At 37.3% G+C, this 26609-nt stretch overlaps 1 protein-coding gene across 1 annotated transcript in view; it reads right to left on the reverse strand.

The window, feature by feature from the left end:
- LOC142349453 (tetraspanin-4-like) overlaps positions 1-26236 on the reverse strand; it is a 68060-nt gene extending 41824 nt beyond the window's left edge. The window contains exons 1-5 of the mRNA XM_075401029.1: positions 25869-26236; positions 23976-24164; positions 11048-11122; positions 10604-10699; positions 7144-7278 (exon numbers count right to left, since the gene is read on the reverse strand). Of these exons, the coding sequence (XP_075257144.1) occupies positions 7144-7278; positions 10604-10699; positions 11048-11122; positions 23976-24164; positions 25869-25940 (567 nt within the window). The 5' untranslated portion in view covers positions 25941-26236. The remainder of the gene's footprint in view (positions 1-7143; positions 7279-10603; positions 10700-11047; positions 11123-23975; positions 24165-25868) is intronic.
- Between the last annotated feature and the right edge of the window lie 373 nt (positions 26237-26609).

Genomic DNA, 26609 nt, shown 5'->3' on the forward strand with positions numbered 1-26609 from the left:
CTTTTCATGCCATTTATCAAACCAGAAAAACTAATTTTTTACGTTCGAAAAAAAACAAACATTTTTTTTCACGTAATACCAAATTGGCGCTTTTGTAAACTTTTATCTAATGTGCAATCACATCAGTACTAATTCATTATCAATCAAAAAGCACAAATTTATCTTTCGTTAGGCATACACTTTCACAGCGTTATTGCATAGCTTTATTTTCCATTTTTTGTGAATCAAGGAATGAAAAATAAAATTGTTGCTTTGAAGATGCTATTCAGTTCTGATTTGATTGTGAAGTGATTTAGGTCCTGGGACTAAATATTACTAAGCCGCTAACACAATTTCTTTACGAAAAAAAATCACCTCAACATAAACTTCAACAAAAATCGGTTCCTAAACATAAAACAAAAGCAAAAATTGGCTGAAGATATTTTCGAAAAAATTTTAGCCCAAAAATCATACTTGCTGCAGTTAAAGTTAAAACTATATCGGCAGCCTGGGAAAAGTGAATTCAAAAAACGAGACTCTTTATGCTCTCATTGTAGAATAAAAACAATGCCCGATAATGATCACTGAATCTGATATGATAAATTTTGGACAGGCGTTTTCGAGAGCCATCTGACGTTTTGTCTGTTACATTAAATGTTATCAGATAGATCAAGTCTAGGAAAAACAATGAAATATACCAAGTGAAAAATTACTTTTTATTACCAAAATAGACAGAAATGTATTTTATAAATTAGGGCGCTTGTCAAATTTTCAGTTAATTTGAGATACAGCTTTTTAAATAGTTTTGAAAGTTTTGACAAAAACTGAAGCACGCGAAAAACGTTTAGCAGGATCTGTGTCAGTTGTACGCTAAAATCCCAACCTGATTGAAAATAATTATTCACAGTATCCTGATAGCACATCATTTCTCCCAACTAGTAAGTTTCTAATAATTGTGTCATAACTTTGAAATGTGTAATTCAAACTGTATGAGATTTTTTCTCCCTGACCTTTAACAAGACTTGTTCTTACAGAGCGTGATCAGTAGAAGCGAAAATGGATTTAAAATATATTAGAATACTGTTCAAATAAGACCTTCGGCAGTCAAACCTTAGAGGCGATGGCGCTTCCGACTGAGGCCAAGCTCGTATTGCCGATGGATTCATAGAATTGTTTTTTATTTTATATAGACACCGATACTCCTGTTTCGTGGTGCGTTTGTAAACAAATTTTTAACAAGGAGGCTCGGTAATATGTGTACGCACATAAGGTTCCGACCCAGCTCATACACGTTCTTGACTTAACTGGCTTCCAAATGATGAAGAGATAGAAAACTTTCAAAAACATACATATCATTCCATAAACAACCAATGGTATACAATGATGCCAACCTAGAAGGACAATGAACGTTGTTGATAATATGATTACTAGAAAAGACTATAATAAATATCAAACAACAACAATATTTTCAACCAAAACTCGGTTTCTAAAATGAAATCATATCAAAATCAAACTCAAATCAGATATAACCTAAGCGAAACAATTTGACCTACACATCATTAGAAAAAATATGTGTACTGTCATCAATGCGACTGGTTAATAGGTCGACAAAAAGAGCAAAGAGATGCGAAGTTTAAAAAAAAGTTTCTATGTTTGAAAAGAACTAGTTTCACTGAAATCCCCATGATGTTCATTTATATCTCCATAGGAAGCAATTGAGACTTGTCTTTATCCAATGTTCAATTGCAAAAAATTTCAAAGTCAATGGGACCTACGATTATTGTTTTAAATTAAAAAGAAAACAAAAAATCCTATAAAATGTACAAATACAAAAAAATCCTACGAAGCCAAGAAATAAAGGTTGGAAGTTAATACCGTTAATGAAATTAGAGTTTAGTTCACTATAAACGGGTTGTGACCTGTGTTTACAGAGGCTGAGCTACCAATCGACCGAAAAATTGATTAAAAAAATGACGACGCTCAAAAACCCAATTATGCTTTTTGAAAACAAATTTTTTCAGAAGTCTTAACAGACTTGAATTTGAAACAGAGAGCGATGAATTAAGTTTCAATTGCACAAAAATGGGCCTATTAATAATGACTAAATGGCAACCCCACAAAATGACAACAAATATAAAAAAAGCCAAAACTTCAAACAGCTTTACGAAATCACACTGTTCAAGGCACTATAATTATAAGATGTTACCTGCAAGAAAAGTAAATCGTCACTTTTTCTTCAATTTAACATCAAAGAGTCTGTCTTATAAAAAGACTATGTGGTCATACAACAATAATAAACACCAAATCGAACAGTATAGAAAAGACAAAAAGCATTTTTGGCGGTGATGATAACCTCGCTCCTGAATAGTGCAGACGTAATGACTGAAGTCTCGTTTTTTTGCTTTTACTGGCCTGCTTTTCAATCAGCACTTCAATTTTTTGTCAAGAAAATTTTGGATATTTTTCTGATGAAAGGCAGTCAGTTCCGTCGATTTGAGCTATTATTGTTATCCTGGAAATTGTTGTCATCTCTTGGACTGTGACTAGCGATACATGAAACAACGTCGAGATATTCAAGTTTATTCAAGTCAAGTTTATCCAAGACATCCAGAGTTTTTGTTTATCGGTTTCTTGAGATTACTTGCAGCATATTCTGAATTCACAATAACTGAACCACTAGTTTTGCGACGGGCTTTCTTTTTTTCTCTTATCAACGCCCTTTTTCTCTACTGGTGACCAGATATTGCATTTTTCAGATCAGAGAAAAATTCCGCGTTCTGGTGCGTAGCCGCCGACTTTTTTTTCAAAATTCAACAACTTGTTCTTCAGAAAGTGCGACAAGCCCTTCATCAAGATATCACGAATGCTGATGCAGATCGGTCATATGGAGTCCAAATGAACTGGGAGTTAGTCCATACGCTTGCTACAATGAAATACGTAGAAAAAGATAGTTCGACAACTGCCAACACCCTAGAAGTGGAGCAGCATTTCAGTGAAGAAATTGGTCTCTTCATGCCATTTATCAAATCAGAAAAACTAATTTTTCACGTTCGAACAAAACTAAAATTACTTTTTCACGTAGTACCAAAGTTGCGCTTTTTTCAACTTTTATCTAATGTGCATTCACATCAGCACTAAATCATAATCTATCAGAGAACACAAATTTATCTTTTGTTATGGTTAAGCATACAATTTCACAGCGTTATTGCATAGCTTTATTTTCCATTTTTTGTGAATCAAGGAATGAAAAATGAAATTGTTGCTTTGAAGATGCTATTCAGTTCTGATTTGATTGTGAAGTGATTTACAACCCGTTTATAGTGAACTAAACTCTAATTTCATTAACGGTATTAACTTCCAACCTTTATTTCTTGGCTTTGTAGGATTTTTTGTTTTTGTACATTTCATAGGATTTTTTGTTTTGTTTTTAATTTAAAACAATAATCGTAGGTCCCATTGACTTTGAAATTTTTTGCAATTGAACATTGGATAAAGACATATCTCAATTGCTTCCTATGGAGATATAAATGAACATCATGGGGATTTCAGTGAAATTAGTTCTTTTCAAATATAGAAACTTTTTTTTAAACTTCGCATCTCTTTGCTCTTTTTGTCGACCTATTAACCAGTCGCATTGATGACAGTACACATATTTTTTCTAATGATGTGTAGGTTAAATTGTTTCGCTTAGGTTATATCAGATTTGAGTTTGTTTTGATATGATTTCATTTTAGAAACCAACCGAGTTTTGGTTGAAAATATTGTTGTTGTTTGATATTTTTATAGTCTTTTCTAGTAATCATATTATCAACAACGTTCATCGTCCTTCTAGGTTGGCATCATTGTATTCCATTGGTTGTTTATGGAATGATATGTATGTTTTTGAAAGTTTTCTATCTCTTCATCATTTGGAAGCCAATTAATTCAAGAACGTGTATGAGCTGGGTCGAAACCTTATGTGCGTACACATATTACCGAGCCTCCTTGTTAAAAATTTGTTTACAAACGCACCACGAAACAGGAGTATCGGTGTCTATATAAAATAAAAAACAGTTCTATGAATCCATCGGCAAAACGAGCTTGGCCTCAGGCGGAAGCGCCATCGCCTCTAAGGTTTGACTGCCGTAGGTCTTATTTGAACAGTATTCTAATATATTTTAAATCCATTTTCGCTTTTACTGATCACGCTCTGTAAGAACAAGTCTTGATAAAGGTCAGGGAGAAAAAATCTCATACAGTTTGATTTACACATTTCAAAGTTATGACACAATTATTAGAAACTTACTAGTTGGGAGAAATGATGTGCTATTAGGATACTGTGAGTAATTATTTTCAATCAGGTTGGTATTTTAGCGTACAACTGACACACATCCTGTTAAACGTTTTTCGCGTGCTCCAGTTTTTGTCAAAACTTTCAAAACTATTTAAAAAGCTGTATCTCAAATTAACTGAAAATTTGACAAGCGCCCTAATTTATAAAATAAATTTCTGTCTATTTTGGTAATAAAAAGTAATTTTTCCCTAGTGACATTTCATTGTTTTTCCTAGACTTGATCTATCTGATAACATTTAATGTAACAGACAAAACGTCAAATGGCTCTCGAAAACGCCTGTCCAAAATTTATCAAATCAGATTCAGTGATCTTTATCGGGCATTGTTTTTATTCTACAATGAGAGCATAAAGAGTCTCGTTTTTTGAATTCACTTTTCCCAGGCTGCCGATATAGTTTTAACTTTAACTGCAGCAAGTATGATTTTTGGGCTAAAACTTTTTCGAAAATATCTTCAGCCAATTTTTGCTTTTGTTTTATGTTTAGGAACCGTTTTTTGTTGAAATTTATGTTGAGGTGATTTTTTTCGTAAATAAATTGTGTTAGCGGCTTAGTGATATTTAATCCCAGGACCTAAATCACTTCACAATCAAATCAGAACTGAATAGCATCTTCAAAGCAAAATTTTTTTTTTCATTCCTTGATTCACAAAAAATGGAAAATAAAGCTATGCAATAACGCTGTGAAAGTGTATGCTTAACCATAACAAAAGATAAATTTGTGCTTTCTGATAGATTATGATTTAGTGCTGATATGAGTGCACATTAGATAAAAGTTGACGAAAGCGCAACTTTAGTACTACGTGAAAAAGTAATTTTTGTTTTGTTCGAACGTAAAAAATTAGTTTTTCTGCTTTGATAAATGACACGAAGAGACCAATTTCTTCACTGAAATGCTGCTCCACTTCCAGGGCGTTGCCACTTCCAGGGCTCGACGTCGTTTCATGTATCGCTAGTCACAGTCCAAGAGAATACAACATTTTCCAGGATAACAATAATAGCTCAAATCGACGGGATTGCCTGCCTTTTAAAGGAAAAAAATTCAAGAATTTCTTGACAAAAAATTGTTGATTGAAAAGCAGGCCAGTAAAATCTGAAAAAGCAAGATTTCATTCATTGCCTCTGCGTTATTCAGGAGCGTGGTTATTATCACCGCCAAAAATGCTCTCTGTCTTTATATGACAGCATATGAATTTTGAGTAAGCACTAAGTGCATTTCAAATTTACCTGTTTTTAATGCAGAGACATAGTGTCCGTACAGCAAAACCGTGATGGCGGATATTCATGGTGACCACTTTGTGTCTTGCAACGGGCGTGGGCACGCAATAGCCAGCAATGATAGAATTTGTGATAAAGTTTGCACAATTTGGTCGGCTCTAAATTTGGAACAGGTTGGGGAAAAGAGTAACCTCATACCAGGCGCCAACCTCATACCACGTGACCGGGCGATATCTATGTTCAATATTCTGGAAAGCAAGTGGGACAGCTGGTTTTGCTGTGACCATGGCTTCGTCGTTGCAACCCAACTCAATTGCAAATGCTGCTTTGAAAGCAGAAATTCGCCGTACATGAAAGTAAATATTTAGATAGAAGCATTTTTTGTTCCCCTGCGAATTAATTTCTTGGAGTTTCTCACATACGTTTGAGGAGACGCTTAAAATTATGGCTGTTTTTGGTGACAAAAGATGCCTTATATCTGAAAAACGGTCGGTTGCCCTAAACAAATAAACAAAGTCAATTTCCGAAACCGTTCTCCGGCGAACTGCAATAATGATACTCGCTAGAGCCCGACGAGACTCCTGACTGTTTTGATAGAACCTCACCCAAAAAAACGTGAGTTTAGGTTCATATCTGGTCAACAATTAAATGAAAATGCAATCAATAATTTCTTCAACTTGTCTTACCGAAAGAGTAGAGAGACTAAAATTAACTATCAATCTTAAAAACCAGGTTGGTCGAAAAATATTATACTGCAGTAATGTAGAAAAAAGTTGTGTGGGTTGCAACTTCAAGATGTGTAGAAATAACATTTTAATTTGCTCATGATTAGAACATAATATTTCCTTGTGATTTGCGACTAACAAGGATTCCATAAAGAGATGCCTAAACAAGGAGTTAATTTATCTGGTTTGATTTTTCGCCATAACATTGTAATAAGATTGATAGTCCAAATTTTCAGCAGATTATAATTTTTTATGTACGTCGAGCCAGTATCAATCAAACTATGAAAATGTAAAAGGAAAACATTTGAAAATGAGAAGCTAATTTGTTTGCATATGTAAACATCAAGGCTTTGTTTTCAAAATTTTAGATGATGCTTCAATTTAATTTTTTATCTCGATTCAGAATTTTTAGAATTCGCGCTGCTGTTTTTTGCGTACTTTACCACCTACGATCTACTGAAAAGACCAATTGATTGCATCCGTAACATGAACTTGAAACATTTTAACTGGTTTTTTGGTCTCTCTAGGAGCACAAAAGTTACACTGATGCACAACTTTTTAACTGAGAGCTTTTCAGTTTTGAAAAGCAATTTTTACATTTGCAACAATTATTGTCAAACTTAAAAAATAGAGAGTTTTTGTTCTCATGCATATACAAACGCAAAAGAAACTTGTTTCTTTTGCTTAATTGTTTTGTTTTTCGTAGGAACTAGTAATTCACAGTTTTAGTGAAAAAAATGGAAACGAAATTTTAATCCTCTTAAACTAAATTAAATTAAATTGTTGCCACAAGCTGCCTTTACTTTGGAATAATTGCCTTTCGTTGTAATACCTGAGATCGATAGCCACATTTGGATATAATCAACCCTGGTTTGAGCATATGTCTTAACCTTTTCGTATATTCCACGAGGAAGTTGACTGGGACACCTGTTGTCATCTGGAGTGAGGCAACATGTCTTGGGCACTGTTTGGTTCTGAAGCACCTGGTACCACGAAGAGTAATTGGATCCACCGCAGCAATTAAACTGAAACAAAATTGTGAATGTGATTTAATTAAAATAAGTGGAAACATTTTATGCACCTTGATCAGATGTACGTAAATTGTAATTCTCTTGATATTTCTGACTAATCTTGAGATTTGACACCTTCATTTGCCACATTTTCCAGTGAGCGTTGAATAATTCCTATAAAAATTTGTTAAAAAGACATTTGCATCTCAAGCTTCAAACAAACTATTTTCAATTTCATAATAATAGTTAATTTTTCTTCACACGGTTAATTGCGATCCCATCAACACATTAGAATGTTTAAGGCAGAATTAGGAAAATATAATATTTTTACAAGAAAGATGTAACTGTTCTTGGTATTTTATACTGAATTTTTGAAATTTATTTCGGCTTCCTTGAGAATATGAAGCCAGCAATTTGGTGGGCCCCTTAATCAGTTGGTTTCTCTAAGGAAAATAATTAAATTCCTTAGTTGAAAATTTCGTTGAATAATCTTGGCTAGTCGGGGCACTATCTTCAGTTAAAATGATAAAGAAATCAAATTATCACTTGGGGCGCATTTTTAACGTGCAACCCACAGAATTGAGTTTTCAGGGCCAGTTGTTTCACTCTGAACTAAGTATTGACCAACAGCGACAGCAAAAGATAACTGTGATTGCCACGACATAGAACCACGTGCTTGATAGTATAGCTTACGTGACTCTGCTTGAAATCATTGAGATCTTCTGGCCTTCATAGAGAGCCATGCAGTGGTTCGAAGCGACTTGTACAGAATCGCGTAACCTTGCTTAAGACAAACAACATGCACGTTTCAAAATGTCTTGAAAGTCAACTTTGGCTATTTATTTAGTAACTTCTGGCATTTGGACTCCTGGAATTGCGGATTTTTGGAATGTTATAAAGTGAACTCTAGTGTTTTCAGGAAACATTATAACTTCAAACGATACTCTTCAAAATCACAGAGTCTGATCAAGCATAAATTTTTTGTGCGAAATACGTTTTACAACAATTCAACTATGCCATTAAATTAATGTTGCACCGCGTAAAAATACTCCCAGTCTAAATCATCACAAGGCAAGCTTTATATCATTTTTGTTACTGGACAAGTCTTGAACGAACATTACAAGTCTCGCAAGTCCAAGTCCTATAGTTGACTTGAATAACACTTACAAAATGATTCCGGTGTCAAATATTACTTTTCAAAAACTCTCTAATGAAAATTTTTATTTTCGAAAAATTTTGAAACGTGCCACGATTTTAGGTACTTTCTTGGGCACCCTGAAAATCATTACCAATTCATATTAGCACGTATTAAAATGACAATGAAAGTCAACTTGAGTGTGTGAAGCCAGCAATTCGGAGGGCCTTTTGATCAATTGGTTTTTCTAAGGAAAATGATTATATTCCTTAGTTAGAAATTTTATTGAACACTTTTTGCTAGTCGGGGTATCATCTTCAGTTAGATGTGATTAACAAACAAAATGATCACTTGGAACGCATTGTGAACGTGCAACCCACAGAATTGGGTTTTCAGAGCCAGTTGTTTCAATCTGAACTAAGTGTTGACTTTCACCGCCAGCAAAAAACTATAGTAATTGCCGCAACAAAGAACAACGTTATTGTCAGTACAACTCACGTGACAATGCTTGAAGTCAATGAGATCTTCTGGCCTTTATACAGAGCCACGCAGTGGTGGGAATTTACATGTACCGAATTACGTAAACTTGCTTAGAAAATACAACCTGCACGTTTTAAAATGTCAATGAAATTGTTTCAGTACTGGCCAACTCTCAATACTAGCCTTACAAGACTGAGAAGTCCTTTACAAGACTTGGATAAACCTTGCAATTTGATTCCAGAATCAAATTTTACTTTTCAAAAACTTTCTACCAAAAATTAAGATTTTCGAAAAAATTTGAAACATGATTCTTGCTATGTATTTTAGCTAATTTCTCGAGGACCCTGTAAACCATTGCCAAATGATACCAGCAAACTTTAAATCGTCAAATAAAGTCATCTTGAAAACAATTATCGACTGTTACCAGCTAAACCAGGGGACCCTGCAAGGCCAAATTGGAAGCTGAGAGGTGAAAGGGGTACAAATGGGATGTTTCTGAGCCGTTTCTGCTGATTCGTAGCCATTTTAAGCCCAATTCCGGACAACAATTGGCAATTTTTGATTTTAATTTTTTGCATATGTTGCGCCTTATCTCTTGGTGCAGAATCGTTAAAAAGGGGAAACATCGTGAGAGTTCCCTTGTTACCCTCAGGCCCTCTCATCCGAAACAAATGCGATCCAAAACTAATGCAACAAATAATGTGTGGTCCTCAAGATAATCAACCAATCTAGCCAATCCAGCCAAACTTGAGCCAAATCTCAATGGCTTTTGCCCCAATACCAGATAATACGAGAGCCGTAGTTGCTCACAGTTAGATACTGTGTGTTATTTTTTTGGGTTACAGGGAATATATTGATTCATTAGTGAATGCGCACAAAGTACATGTACCGACATGGACCGACTTGCCCTATGCTAATAGGCGGGCACCAAACCACAGTTCAAAATCAAGAGTCATATAAATATTTTAACAGTTTTAAACCTATTTCTGACATTCTTCCGCCGATTAATGTTCGGCTGTTTCAGATGTTTTTTTCGGCTATCTCTGCCATTTTCGCGGCTATTTTGTAGGTTTATTGGCTGTATTGACATTTTTAGTCTTGCCAACTCTTGGCCAAGACATGAATTTAGACTTGCAAGTCTTGGCCAAGACATGCACAAGACTGACAGGTGTAAAAAGTGACATGATCATTACTCTGAATCTTTACTTATATTAGAATTTGAATTAGACGTGCTGATTACTCACATTGACTTGCCGTTAGGTCAGGGACTACAACACCAGCAAATAATTTGCAAAATAGTGCTCCACCATCAGAGCAATTTTGTCTAGTTCAATGGTTTTCAACTCTCAATTTTAATTTGGCATTACAAAGCCAATGTGCGAAAAATCGAAATTAAATAGTTGATTTTGTCACGCTTTTTCACGACCCGTGTCTTAAGATTAGAGTTATAAGCGTGTGTGAAAACCGGTAACACTCAGCGAAATTAGTGCTTGATTATTTCGTAAGTATTTTTTTTTCCTACAGATACAGTATCTTATTACCGAAATCAAAGATATCCTAATTGGTAACTAATTTTAAAATTTATTTCAACAGTTTTAAGCTAACTACATGCTCAAATGGTTTTATTTCGACAAAATGCCAAAAATTATTGAAATTTGCCTTTTCCGACAATGGCCAGGTAATAGGTAGTGCAGAATGCTCAATATTGAAAAGTTTCAAACATACCCTTGTCTGAAGATAGTCCCAGGTCTCCTTTGTGGGTCTGTCACTCAAATATGCCAACATGTTTCGGTCCAGAACTCTTGCAATCAACTCAGAAGACTAAAATCAATTACTCTCAGTTTCTTTTGAGAGGTAAAACTATTTTTTAATCAAAAATTGACTAAAAACATAACCAGTAGCAAATTGTTAATTGAGCTACTACTCTTTAATAATTATTGATCAGTAAAACTTTCATTAATCCAACAACTCAAAATTGTGGTAAGAGAATTGTAAAATTTATTTTGCGATTTTTTTTAATAATTTATTTTATTTTCAACTAATTGTTTTAATAAAAGTGATAAGGAAAATCAGAAATCTAAAAATAAAAATAGTTTTTTTGAAATTTCTAACTTTTTTGTAACTTTTTTGGTACATTATTATGAAAAATTTTGTTATATTGTCACAAACCGTTTGTTGGTGTTTGTTCATGTATATGATTGAGGAAACCTCGACTGCAAACATGATGAAGAGAACGAGAGAATACTGAAACAAACAAGGTGTTAGGATACCCTGAAATATATGAATAAGCAGCTCAAGGAAAATGGAACAGCTTGCGAATTAAATGATCAGGTTTTATCGACAATAGCAAAGTACCAAACCCAGCCCCCGTTAGCTTAATCAAACTGTTCAGAGCTTAGTCTATATCAGATCAGAACAAACCGACCCAGGTTGAGGTCCAGACCCAAATTCAAATGGACCTGATCACATTCCCGCAATCAGTCTGGACAACTTCAACTTGATTCAACTTCAGCTCCGTATATTTGGCGTGAGCCCATTTATATCATTACTGTTTGCCAAGAATACGTGGCAGTTGAAAAACGTGCAAAACATCTGTAACGGTTGTAATATTTTTTTGTAAAGGTTATAGAGAAAACTGTATCATTCCATAGTCTAGACCACGAAATATGAGAAGACCAGTAAATTCCGGGTGGAAAACTGCCAAAACAACATAAAAAATTAAAGCAGTTATCGCAGCCGCACTATATTCTCACAATGTTGAATGAAACTAGACAGTTTAAATGTAGTGATCTTCTTCCCATTAGCCATGATGAAAATGTGGCGTTATTCAGTTTTTCTATTTCAATTTTAAGAGTTATCATTTTTTACAAAAACTCCGCTGATTTTTGATAGATTGTCAGTTCTTCTAAATCGCTTCTAAAGATGAATGAGCATGCATGCTGACTACTTTATGAGCAATAGTTAGCAATAAATTTGCATGTATAGTATTTGTCGTTGCAGGACACGTTTATTGTCCGGTCAAACTCCGGGACACGTTTTATTGTCCAGTGTAATTCAAAGACACGTGTTATTGTCCAATCAAAATCCAGGAGACGGTTTATTGCCTAGCTAAAGTCGAGGACGCTTATTTTAGTCCCAGCTCAAAGTCAAGGACAACACGCAAATTCCAAACTCCTTTCATACTAAAACTCTGTCGTGAACAGTCCTCCCATGCTTTAAATCGAGAGAGGACGGTCTTTTAATAATAGAGAACGGTCTATCTTCGATAGAGGACGGTAATTCCAGGTCTATACTAAGTTTTTGAAAGGCATGCTGGAAATGAACTTAAAAGTTATTATAACAACCCGGTAGGTATTAAAAAAAACGAACGTTTGAATTGCGAATGCGGGATTCGAGATTGGGTTGTTTTAGTTTTTTTTGTTGAAATTAACAACTTCAATTTAATTGATCTTACCTTGTTTTCTGTGCTCTATCTTTTTCTTTGGAAAATCGACAAAGTAAGTTTTCAGAATATTGAATTAAACTGAATAGGTTATTTATAAAAGCTTGTTGAGAAAAAGCTCAACTAACTGGATTGTAAGCAGAAAAGTATCAAGTGTCGTTTGGGCGAAGGAACATGGCCAACGGAACAAATTCTCAATTAGCTCTTGAAACACGCAAAAGCTAAATAAATTGCGTGCCAAATTGTGTTATCAATAATAAATACACTATGGTCCAGTGGCACGAAAGTAAAACAAAGCTTGAGCGGAAAGGCGCTATAAGATTAATAGATTAATAGCTGGAACATTATACTGCCTAAGGAATAATAATGGGGTAGGGCTGTTACATCACCCCGCTTAGGAAGGACATGTCCTCATGTCCCACTATTCTGTCTCCGAACCCGATGAGGACGATGAGCTCGAAGAACGCGAGCGAGGCTTCCTTTTTATTTTCTTGTTTTGTGGATTATGATTTCCCCGAAGTAATTGAGAACGCAGGGAGCGGAATTCGTTTTGGAGACCTCTGAGGTGACGACAGGTCGTTGAACAGGACTCAGAGGCAGACATAGTGTCCGTATTCACCCCTGCGTTGCGGACCTTAGAGGATTTTGGCTTTTTAGGTTGTTTTTTCTCCAGCGTAACAACCTTCGCGGAGAGCAGACGATTTGCCGTCCGAGAATCATCTAGCATTTGATTCAGCTCGGAAATGCGAGCTTTTAGTTTGTCGATCTCATTGGTAGCCTGGTAAAGGTCACGCTCGTGAGCCTCACGAGATCGACGAAGTCGAATAAGTTGATCTCGAAGGTCGCGATTTTCAGCCGAGTTGTCAACAGGGATAGCGACTAGATCCGCAGGATCCAGCAGAGGCCTTCGCCTTGCATTGTAAGGATCCTGAAGGCGAACTTTCCCATTGCGGTAAAATTCAACAACCCGCAACACGGCATGCAAATTTGCTGAATACACCAAACCGTTGAGGCGTAAGGGACCGTTGCGAGGTGGACCCATAGCCTGGCGTGAATTGCTTCCTTCGAGCGGGCTGCTTCTCGAACCCGAAGCTGCTGTTGCAGAAGCAGTCTGAACGACTGGAATGTTTTTGGAAGGCGGACAAAAGATGATTGTCATTTCATCCGAAGAAGCAGATGAGCAGACATCCGTGTGCGGCTGAGGATCCCGATTTTGCGAGAGGTTTTGACGGAACTCAAGCGACTGATCACTTGCCCAGTTGCCAGTTATTCCTGTATCTGCTTGGGAGTCCATACTATCGTCCAGCAACGGAATTGCAGGCGAAGAAGCACCTGAAAGAAGATCTGTGTCCAGAAGAATATCAGGGCCTGGAGAAGCAGGCATAGTGTTGATTGACTCTGAGCTTGTCGACATCTAAAACAAGCAATGTCAATCATTTGTGTACAGAAGTGCATCAGGGCTGCTAGTGATTGATGAACGAAAAGAAAAAAATTTTGAATGAAGCAAAAGACAAAAATCAGAAAGCGGCAGTTTTTTTTTTTCTAAGACAGAACACTATAGGCGATAAAGAGTCAACCTGTGCTTAAATTTTTGTTGTGTAGCGGGCAGAATTTAATTGTGCTGACGGATAAATTGAATCAACTATTACAGTGCGATTATCAGGGTTCCCATCAGTTTCATTGACAAGTTGGTCATGATTGACAGGCGCAGATGCGTGTATATTATTTATGTGATTTTGAAGCATCTGCGTAAAAGGCGCAAGGGGGTTAAGAAGCCGGAAAACTGTCCAGAAAGGAACTCCATGAGAAAGGAGCCTAAGCGCAAATACAAGTTTCAATATATAGATAAAGAGCCCTAGAAGCGCTAAAGTTGTTAGCGTAATTACAGTGCACCTCTCGGCGTAGTACCAACCACCACTCGCAACAGATTGCAAATCAATCAAATATTTCCAAGCCGCCAAATTTTCTAGTTCTTCGGAAACGCTTGGATTAAAATGCATTAAACCAGGATGAGAATATTGGCTGCGAGGACCAAGATATACTTCTCGTCCCGAAATTGTTCGGCGCGAGTATTTTAGAACCCGAGCCTTTGCGCTCTGCCTCAAGTTCTGATAAGAAAAGAGACCAGCGGTGTGTAATGAAGGTAAGTTATCACTAAAATCTAGATGGCTGAAAACACTTAGAGATTCGGGCGTACGTGCGACCGAATAATCATCTCCATAGTGCATCCAGATGCCTTCAGACGTGCGGTACATGTAAGGTGCTATGGGATCACAAGCAGTCAAAGTATAGTTTGGATACACAACTTGTGTTATCGGATTCATGAAACGAATTTGCGTATCATTGCCCAAAAGAACAGGAACTTCCTCTGTGCAGTAGGGGAAGTCTGCAATTCGAGCTTCGACTTTAACACATTTGTGGACGTAAAGAACAGCTCCCGCTTTTTCAGCATGTATGCCTAACATGGAACCGGATCCGAGGAAGAGATTAGGATTGTCCAAGTTTGACGCTAAAGAAATGAGTCCATTTAAGATCATCTGACGCGTATTGCAAATTTCATTTTTGATGAAATTTACAATTCGTTGACGCGAAAGATGCGCGTTGACATGCACAAACTCAATTTTTGTCCCATAGACTAAGTTTGGAATTGCATCTGTGTTGTAATCTATTTCCGGAAGTTGCTCCGTTATAGGTTCAATGACAAAGTAAACACCAGAGTAGGTTGTTGGTCGGACCTTATATGAGCAAACACTAACAGTTGTGTTCAGAAGTTCTATATAAAAGACGCGGGAATCATCCCTGGAAGCAGTTTTTCCACTCAAATACATTGAATCAGCAGAAGAGATCTGAACGCCAGGATGCTCCGGAGAGAACTCAAATATTGATTTAATCTCACACTGACCGTAGAAATGCGGTAAATAGGTGATTGAGTCATGCTGAAAGTCAGAACCTGGAAAACTGCAGGACGTGGATCTTTCATTGGGATCTGTCAAGATTAAGGACCATGGAGAGCTGGTTTTGTCCAAAGTTGCGACTACTTTGCCGATGGTTAATTTTGCGTTTATAACACCAGATGCGTGAATTTTCGATCCACCTGGGGTAATCCAATCCACAGGCCAGGTGAAGTAAATTCCAGCTTTCTTGCCACCACGCATGAAAGAGTACGAATAGTCAAATACCTTGAAATTGCCAGGTTTGTATGGTCTACCATCAAACAAAAGATCCCCCTCAGTCATTTTAAAATTTTCATCTGCAAAACCTGGAAGTTTGAAATTGCGACCACTCCAAATTGCTCTGCAAACCCAAGTTTCTAATGCATAGAAAGTAGGCACCAGGCGAGAATACTCTTTTAAATACACAGAATCATCAAATCGGGCAGAATGCGCTAATCCGGTAACAGCGTAAGAAGCTTGAAACATGCAAAAACTCATTTGAATATCAACTTCGGGCGCATGAAGAACCAAACCACCAAAAGTAATGTTTTTGGTGCTTAATTTATCAGGCGTACACTGTTCACTCGGAAGAAGCGAGTAAATTTTTGTTGTGAGAACTTCCTCGATGTCATAGCCTACAAGTGTAGAGAAACTGCAATCTACTAGGCAAGTGAACAACAGCAACACTTGCTGCACAAAGAGCATCTAAACAAATCACTCAACATCACTGTCTGAATCAAAATAAGCTAAACGGAAAAATCCTGGATGCCGTGCATGATCAGCAACAGCTCTACGCGGTCGTTGAGGAACTGTTGTGGAACCTGAACCACTTTGAATTTCTGACAAAAAAACTGGCGGTGACGGAATGGCGGAACTTGTAGGGTTAGTAGTGTTTTGTAACCTATCAGAGGTAGAAGCCTGTCTTTCAGATAAATCAACCAACACAAGATCATCGTCTTCAGGGACGATGGGTTGAGGACTTGGTCTTACAGTTTGGTTGGAACGATTTCTGCGCAACCGCTGGTCTGATGGTGTAAAAGGTTTAATGCGATCGTAATGAGCAATCTGTTGTTTTTGAGTTTTGACGTCTTGTAGAACAAAATTAATTTGGTTAATAACCTTCTTCACGCAATGAGGTCCAGACCAGAAGCTCTTTAATTTAGGAGTTTGACCCTGTGAGCACACTGGTGAATGAAGAAGCACCAGGTCTCCTTCCTTATACGAAGGACCATGCTTCTTTTTGTCAAAGATAGCTTTTTGTCGGCGCATTTCCCATCCGTTTTTCTGAATTACGGACTCGAAAATGGTGGAAGATTCAACTAAACGTTGAAAAACATAATCCCGATGACCAACAATTGGAGTGGGCAATGTTGGATATAGCATATCAACAGGCATGCGCATTTCTTTCCCAAAAACTAATCGGAAAGGCGATTGACCTGTCGACTCATGAACTGCAGAACGATAGGCCATCATGAAAGATTGAAGTTGAACAGACCAAACTTCATGCCGTTCTGCGCAGTACTTTGCCAACCCATCTTCCAAAGTGCGATTTATGCGTTCTACTTTTGCATTTCCTTGCGGGTGGTAAGGAGTAGATCTTGAGCTGGTTAACTGCAGCTTATTGCACATATCTGCGAAAAGACGCGATGTGAACTGCGAACCGTTGTCACTGTGAATATATTCAGGTACACCAAATCGGGTGACCCATTGATCTAAGAAAGTGCTACAGATTGTCTCAGCCTTGATGTTCTGTAGGGGTGCAGCCTCGAACCAGCGAGTAAAATGGTCTCCAATCATTAGGATGTATTTATAAAATTTCTCATTCAACCGACTTTCTGGGAGAGGGCCAAGGATATCAACTGACACGCAAAGAAAAGGTTCATAGAATGCCCAGAGCTGCATTTCTTGCTGATGTGATTGTTTGGGATTCTTTCGTTTTTGACAAGTTGCACAACCTGAGATCCAGGAGTCCACATCATTTTTCAATCCTGGCCAGTAAAATCGCTGACGTACCCGATCAAGAGTTTTCTTATTGCCTAAATGTCCTGAAGCAGGTGAATCATGCAACTGAAGAAGAACTTTTTGAACCTGGTTAAGTGGAACGCAACACTGATGGAAAAGTGTAGATCCATCCAGTTGTTGAAATAGCCGGTACAAAACACCATCAATAATTTTCAATGTCTCGAATTGCTGCCAGTAACACTGCAAAGCAGATGGTCTACCAAACATTAAGGATCGAGGTGGTTTCTCACCTGTTCGACACCATGATTTGACTACAGACAGAGTTTTATCCTGATCTTGCGTTTCTGAAAAGTGCGGAGACGAAGAAACAGATGTGACAGAAGTAGCAGATAAATTCAAAGGTGGTAATCTGGAAAGAGCATCAGCATTTGCAATAGTTTTTCCAGGCCGATGGACAATTTCAAAATTGAACATACTTAATTTTTCTAGCCAACGCGCTACTATTGCATCAGGCTCTTTGAACGAATAGAGCCAAACGAGGGCGCGATGGTCAGTAATTATCTGAAATTTTTGCCCAAGAAGAAATTCTTTGAAGTATGATGTGAAGAACACCACAGCAAAGAGTTCACGTTTCGTAGCCGAGTAGTTTCTTTGACCTTTTTGCAGCACTTTGCTAGCATATGCAATAACCTTTTCACCATTTTTCTGTTTTTGAGATAGCACTGCGCCAATTCCAGTAAGCGATGCGTCAGTACAAAGAACGAATTGATCCTTTTCATTTGGAAAACCTAAGATTGGAGCGGATACTAGCGCTGTTTTCAATTTCTCGAAAGCTTTTTGGCAGTCTGCTGTCCAATGGAACGTTGTTGTTTTATTCATCAATTGGTACAGAGGGTTCGCAATCAAACCAAAATTGAGAACAAACTTTCTATAGAAGCCAACAAGGCCCATGAACGATCTTAACTGACGAATAGTTTGTGGAACTGGGTATTTCTCCACAGCTGCTATTTTAGCAGGATCAGTGTGTATCCCGTCAGCAGAGACTACATGACCCAGAAATACTAACTTCGTTTGGAATAAGGAACATTTGGCAGGTGAAATTTTCAAATTTGCTTCCCGTATGCGTTGGAACACAAGTTGAAGACGATGTATGTGTTCCTCGAAAGAACGACCAAAGACTATAATATCATCAAGATAAACCAGGACAATTTCATATGTCAACCCTGATAAAACAATTTCCATTAGTCTTTGAAATGCTCCAGGGGCATTGCAAAGACCCATTGGCATCCGTTTCCACTGATACAGTCCAAACGGCGTAATGAAAGAAGTAAGGTGTCGATCTTCTTCATCAATCTCCATTTGATGAAATCCACTGCAAAGGTCGAGGCTAGAGAAGAAAATGCTTCCCTCGAGATTATTTAGAATATCTGATATGCGCGGAAGAGGCCACGATGTTTTGACTGTTTGGGCATTTAGTTTCCGATAGTCAATAACAAGACGATATGACCCGTCACGTTTCGGAACTAACACGGTTGGAGCTGCCCACTCGGAATGAGTAGGAGATATGAGATCTTTTTCTTGGAGTTTGGTTATCTTATCCTTGAGATATTTTCTTTTAGAAGGATTCATTGATCTGTATGGCACTCGGCTAGGCTGGGCGTCATCTTTCAACTGAATACGCAGTTTATGCAAATTACATGAGCCTAGATCCCATTTGTCGGTAGCAAACACGTCTGCAAACTGCTTGAGTAGACTAAAAGCGTCCTTTTGTTGTTTTTTAGTGAGAGTGCTGAACTTTGATTTAAACAACTGCATCAAAGTTTCAGCTGAATTGATGTCAACAGCATTGAAACCAACAGTTTGAAGGACAGTCTCGTTGTAGGGTAAGATTTGCGCAATAGTTTGCGAAGGATATAAAGTTACGGAATTACAAGTAGGGTTAAGTACTCTTAGCCAAAATTCATTTTGAGAAACTGTTACAAGAGACGAGGCCACTAAAAGGGAGTTTAAACTGGTGAAACCTACGTGGGGCTCAACCAAACCCACAGTCGCGTCAGACGAAGTACGCGAACTGCTTGAAGAAAACTTATGCGCATGATGTGACTTTAGATTACATTTTACGAGTGCTTCACTTCGAGGTGGAATAAGGAAACGCGAAGTTACAGAACAAAGCGAAGTCTCAGTTGTCGGAGAATTATCCTCAAACCACTGAGACAACGGACTGATACATTCCAGTACTGCGTCACCTACATCTAATAAACCCCAAGAGAAGTCTACTGCACATTTTTGTTTGTGTAGGAGATCAAAACCGACCACACAAGGAACACTGAGGTGGGCACAAATGTAAAATTTGAAAGAAAACATGGGACCATTTTTAAACCAACGGCATGGAAGCAAGCACATACCCTTAAATTGAAGCATAGAGCCATTTATGGCGGATGCTTGGATATCAGATGCTTCCAATGTAAGCGAAGGGCTAAAGTTGCTGAACTTGCCAAAAACATCGGCACGAATTACACTAATTGAAGCACCTGAATCAATCAGGGCAGGCAGTATATTATCGGCGATTATTATTTTGGAAAGAAGCGACTGTATGCCAAAAATACGCTTGTTTTGTGCCATGGGTTATTAAAAATGGAGAACAAACTCTTTCAAGGTGGACTATGGCGATAGAAGAAGCTATCGGTTAGAGTATGGTTTTGACTCTGGGCAATTACGTCGCTGATGTTGAGAAGAACCACAGTTCCAACAATTTTTGCAATTATTTTTAGTATGACCTTTACGATTACAACCATAACAAATAGTTGGTCCGGTGAACCTGACTTTTCTTTCATTACTGATTGAACGACTGTGTGAATTGTCAAGAAACGTTTTTCGCGGAGAGGAAGATTGACGACGTTCTCCGTGTTGCGATGGGCTACGAGAGAAAGTAGGTGACTTGCGTTTGTTAAACGGAGACAATCTGTAAGGAGAGTTGCTCCTGCGACCCGATTTTTTGTTCATCGGACGAGAACGTGGTTGGTAACTAACTTGTCCGGCCATGAGTTTATCAACTTTACGCGAAAGTGCTTCAATGGAACTCACAGAAGTAGATGAAGGCGCAGTCTCATTTGCATTTGCTTCAAGACGGTAAATTGCGTCGAAGTGGAGTGCTGATTCTAAGGCCGCGTTAATGTCAGCCGGCTTGTTCTTTCTTAACTCTACCCTTACATGAATATTGTGAAGGCCATCAATGAAAGATTGAAGCACAATATGGTCTCTGATTGCCTGCGTGTCTTGGGGATAAGCCTTATTAGCTAGAAGTTTGAGCTCAGCTAAAAATTCACTTACTTTTTCGGACTCGCCTTGAATACGTTTTGCAAGGGATGACCGAAAAAATTCAGGAGGTTCCTGATATTGGCGCAAAAATTGCTTTTTAAGCTCTGAATAATCATTTTTTGTTGCGTCATCTAATGACTGATAAAATTCGATAGCACTGCCTCGTAAGCGCAAGGGAAAAATAGTATGACGCTTATCAATGTAAACCTGTTGACCAGCGCTGTCGTGTTGCGGAGTTCCATCACTATTGAATGCTTTTTTTAGCCAATTTTGTAACGAACTCAAGAGTTCGAATTGTGTTATATAGGCCTGAATATCACTTGTTCCGTTAAAAGGCTCCGGTAGAAGAAGTTTAGCTTCCAGAGCTGCGTCAGCCATTTGTTATTAATTACATGGAAATAAAAAATGCTGCACAAAGTTCCAACCTTGCGATTGGACCGGCAAGTCAGATATCGGTTGTTCAAAATTGTGGGGACCAGAAAAAGCTGGCCTCTAAGAGATAACAGAAAAGAACGCAGAGACTTTTTTTTAACTTAGGATTTCAGGTCTCTCGTCTTAAGTTATGTATCGTTGAGGTTGCCGTAGCAGCCGCCGAAACCTCCCTTGCTAAGCCCCTTAGTCTTACTACGTGGGACCTACAAACACTGGGAATGTAGAAGCTGCGGAAGCAAGGAGCGTCTATTTTCCGATAAATCGGATAACGCTTGAGAAGCCTCTGAAATCAGTACCTATTTGTCAAAGCGTTCTAAAGTTAAAGGCAATTATTGCTCATCTAAGAAAAAGAACAACCGTTATCTGTCAAGCAGATCACAAAAACGACCGAATATTTGAGTTATTTTTCTCTTTTTTTTTTTTTTTGAAAAGAAGGTAAAGAAAAAGCAGATGTTCCTGAAAATTGCAGGATAGCTTATTTTGGAAAAAAAAATCCCACTCCTGTCACCAATATAACAACCCGGTAGGTATTAAAAAAAACGAACGTTTGAATTGCGAATGCGGGATTCGAGATTGGGTTGTTTTAGTTTTTTTTGTTGAAATTAACAACTTCAATTTAATTGATCTTACCTTGTTTTCTGTGCTCTATCTTTTTCTTTGGAAAATCGACAAAGTAAGTTTTCAGAATATTGAATTAAACTGAATAGGTTATTTATAAAAGCTTGTTGAGAAAAAGCTCAACTAACTGGATTGTAAGCAGAAAAGTATCAAGTGTCGTTTGGGCGAAGGAACATGGCCAACGGAACAAATTCTCAATTAGCTCTTGAAACACGCAAAAGCTAAATAAATTGCGTGCCAAATTGTGTTATCAATAATAAATACACTATGGTCCAGTGGCACGAAAGTAAAACAAAGCTTGAGCGGAAAGGCGCTATAAGATTAATAGATTAATAGCTGGAACATTATACTGCCTAAGGAATAATAATGGGGTAGGGCTGTTACATTATTATGACCATGGCAGCAATAATGAAAGTTTTTTATTAGTTTTATCAATCGTCCATCAACTTATACTTTCCAAAATAATTAGCTCATGAAAAATTTTGAATTTTGAACCTGCTATCAAATATTTGTATCGATCGATAAATCAGCGGTATAGATCGAGTAATTCTCTATGGAACCTACAAAAACAAGGTCAAAACCTTGCATTGAAATGTCAGCAGACTGTTATATTGCTCACAACAGCTGCTTAGCATACAAATAATTTTCTTAAGCTCTTCAGGTCAGTGATTATAAAAACACTACTTCCTAAGCTGCTCATTCAGCATGTAATGCTACAATATCAGATCTTATTATTTCAGTTTCTAAAAGGTTCTTTAAACTTCATTTTGCTAGCACCTTTGATATAATAATATTGGCAAATGCAAAACGTGAAACGTGAGTTTTTCCTGAGACGATTTCATTACAACAAGACAAGTAAACAAAAGTCTAAGTAAACAAAAGTCGAAGTTGCCCAGTCTAGGTCTTGACTTAACAAAAAGCTACCTAGACCAAAAAGTGCGATAGTGAACTATGCTAGATATTTTTAGCATAGTTCTCCGATGTGACGTTGGAAACCTGCGCGACTTGCAGGTTTGCTTTCGTTTTCTTTTCACACAAATGTTTAAAAATTGCTTCGCAAAAGTGTACGGGTTTGGCAGTTGTTTTGTACGTACATCTATAGAATAAGATCTATAGTACTTATAAACTCTAGTAATGCCTGTGCTGTGTCTGAAATCAAATGCGAGTTTTTCAAATTAGAAAATTTTTACCTGAAAAACCTCAGATCATTATCATTGACCTGGACTCAAACAATTTTGTCGGGAGATGTTAAAGTTAAACTTATTGAGTGACGAAAAAAGTATGGCGGTTTCTTCGCAGCCTATGAAAAACACTGTCGATCGATAATGACCCCGCCTCTCCATTAGCCCTTTAGTTTTTTTCTTGTTCGTGATCTAAAACTGACTCAGCCATTGCCCAGTTCAAATAGGAGGGGAACCCGTACAAGGTTGGGACAGCTTGATCACGTGTTAAATAAGCATGTTTGAGACAAACCAGTTCTTTTTCGTTTGCAAAGGTAACTTGTTGTGGATCCCCAATTATCCATTCAGAGATCATTAGTCGTATAAAAAGATCTTCAATTTTTTTCGTGGACCTCACTGAGAGTGTGAGACAAGTGATATATGTTTTAAGGAATTCTGTGTTGAGCCTGTTATTTGTTTCGTAGCTGCATTTAGCTAGCGCATATACGCAAGTCTTTATATTCACGTCTTCTGTGGAGACTGAAATTAGTCTCCGTGACGGAATGTGGCGTAATATGACTAAATATGGGAGAATTAGGTTCTTTAGTGACGCAGAATTGGACTCTTTCTGCATTGCAGATTTTGTTTGTACGTAGTGTGTGTGTGTGTGTGTGTGTGTGTGTGTGTGTGTGTGTGTGTGTGTGTGTGTGTGCGTGCGTGTGTGTGTTGAAGATGCGTGTTGAAAATTTTCATCTGTGTATATCTGAACACTCCGGACCCCCTGTGTGCGTTCAAAACTATCTTAATCAGGGAAGAGTTCAGGTTATACCCCGACTACCTGCCACTAGAAAGCTTAAATTTGAAAATTTATAGGTTCATCAGGATTCACATCCAGCGCAACACTTTGCGAAAAACGAATCCGTTATAACAGTATGTGCATGACGGAAGTCGAAGGGTTTCATCTTCTCTCTCCCGGGTTTAGTTTGAACCTCTATAGTTGATGATAACTTTACACCTTTATAATGGTATATGTAGATTCCAATGGCTAGTCCCACATAACATCAGGCTATACAAAACACTGTCAGTGCAAGAACCAGAATTAGTTTATTAATTTGTTCACACGTTGTAATGAAAACAATATTTCACGGGAGAGGTGAGGAGGAGGAGGAGGAGGAGGAAAATTTTTCACGGAAGGAATCAGTTCAAATGCGTACATGAATATGAAGACTAACCGCATAGAAGAGTCTGGAGCTGTTATTGAATGATCCGAAGCACCCAACCCCTCCCAACAGAGACAGGAATAGACCAGTTGTGAATAACAACAGACTGGTCTTGTAAGACAGAGTCAGATCCAGGGTCCTCAATTGTTGCCATCCTCCGAGTGAGAAAGTGGTAGCTGCTATTATCATCAGACCACCCGCCTGAACTCATAAAAGAACAAAGTGATCGTTCTCAACATTCAAAAAAAACTTTTTCAGGCTATGTTCTAAGGTCACGCTTGGGTTCCACTTTATTATGATTATGGCATCGTTAACATAAAAACGAAGGAGCTGGATTTTACATTGTTCACTAAAACATGAGCTGCAAACAATTTCACAGTAAAAGGACTATATATGATGTCATATACGTAAAACGTTATTGTTTTGTACAATCTTTGTATGATTACTACGAAATCGGCACTGGATAATTAACGGGTCATCATATGCGAACCCTCCGCATGTAACGATCCGCATGCCCCGGTTGTCGATCATACAAAAATCCTTCTAATCATACACGGTAATAATATATGATTCCCGGTAATCATAAATGTAATTTGTGATTTGTATTATTTCTTGGTAATCATACAAGGGTTATACACATTTTTCAATTTTTAAATAGCCACAATTGTGATGCTCATTTCGCATGAAATAAGATAGATAATGATATCAGCTCAAATTATCCCGAATATGATTATGAGTTTTCCCGGTTACCTTACAAGGTCATAAACGAGATTATAATTTCCTGGTAATCATACAAGGATCATAAACTGAAACTGAATTATTTATGGAAATCAATTAAAAATATAAGGCATGCAAATGTTTAAAAAAATTACAGCAATATCTTCAAGTTCGTGTACATTTATGTTTTAAGGACCCTTTTGAGTGAAGAAAAACCATGGTTTTACTCACAACATTAGTTTATATTTGTTTAGTAGATCATTTATGTTTTTCCACAATGTTGTTTATGGCTTCTTTTTGAAATTTTCCTGGATGATCTCCCTGTTACAATACAAAGATCATATATGATTTCCTGATTATCATGCAAAAGCATATATGATTTCCTGGTAATATATTCTTGATCATACACGATTCCCCTGAAATCATAAATCGGCCATAAGTGGTTTCTCAGTATTCATCAAAATGTCATAATTTTCTTATCATTTTTGATATCCTGGTGGTCGTACAGGGATCATATAAGATGTCCCTGTAATCATACAAAATCATTGATGATTTCCTAGCAATCATACCTGGAGCGTACAAAAAATAGGATGTGGTGTCTATGGCATCATTTATGATCCATGTCTTACTATAGAAAATGACAACGGGTGATCTTGCGACACTTGAACGACTTGAAAGTTTTATAAAAAAGCGAAGACAATTAGGACACTATTATGAATACTGGAAAATCATTTATGTTCAGAACAATATTACGAGAAATTATATTTGACGTTGTATGATGACCGTGCTTTTTTATGACCCGTACCAAAATCCCAGATACAATCACAAATGATTCAAATATTCTGCAAACGCCATTGTTTGGCAAAGTAATGCTAAGATTTGGGATTCCCTGGAGCAGAACCAAGTGTCGATTTTCGCCTGTCTTTATAAAGCTTAGAGATCCGTTCTGTACACCAAAGCTAGAAAATCAGGCCAGAAATTAGTCTAGTTGGTGACTGAGATTCTGTTACGGGAATCCACGACTATAGTATTATAATCACAGATTTAAGTAAGCACAATCAATTTAGTCAAAAAATTAATCTATTTTCATCTGGTTATATTTATTTGTTTTATATGTATGGAATCCAAAATCAGGAATCTTTTAAATGCTACCCAAAAAGTCGTTTTTAACAGCCAATATGAACTCACCCATAATCCGAAATTGAGGGCGAAGAAAATACTTTTTAGCAAATTTTCACTTAGCGTCAATCCAGCAGCCATTGAGGAAAAATAACAATCGAATCGTATCAGTTTAGTAAAAGTTAAAAACAAAGGCGCCCCATCGAGGTTTTAGTATTGTAGTAAACATTTATAACAAAGTCAATATGTTACATTGATACATATATGGACATATAGCTATCACGAATCATTTTAACCATCGCTACCAGATTTTTGGAAACGCTAAAGTGGAGTATTAACAAATAACTGGACTTAAATTAAAACAGTGACATGTGTATTAGAGGTAACAGTGTGGACTAATTGAAATTTTTTTCACAATTTCAGTTCGCTTTCTTTCAGCATTGATTTATAAACTAGAGGATAAAATCTAGAACCATTAAAAAACATTTCATGCTCCTGGAACTTTTGCCGGTTTTTAGTTTGCCAGGAAAAGACACGCGCTTATTTGCATTGATGCATAACTTTAGCAATTCCCATAACAAATAAACACTTATTGGCAGTAGCATCTCGGTCACTAAAAACGCAACAATTATTAGAAATACTTCCTATCAAATTATAACAGCATTTTGGATTTAAATGCTGAACAAATTCTGAGGTTCTTTTTAAATTTTTCTTGAGACAGGAGTTACAATGCTAGTCTGTGTGTAATACATAATGCTCCATAAATCTTTTACATCTGTGTGACCTTTTTGAGAAAAAACATTTCATGGA

Source organism: Convolutriloba macropyga, chromosome 11, assembly GCF_964194025.1.
Source record: "Convolutriloba macropyga chromosome 11, txConMacr16.3, whole genome shotgun sequence".
Classification (NCBI taxonomy): domain Eukaryota; kingdom Metazoa; phylum Xenacoelomorpha; order Acoela; family Convolutidae; genus Convolutriloba; species Convolutriloba macropyga.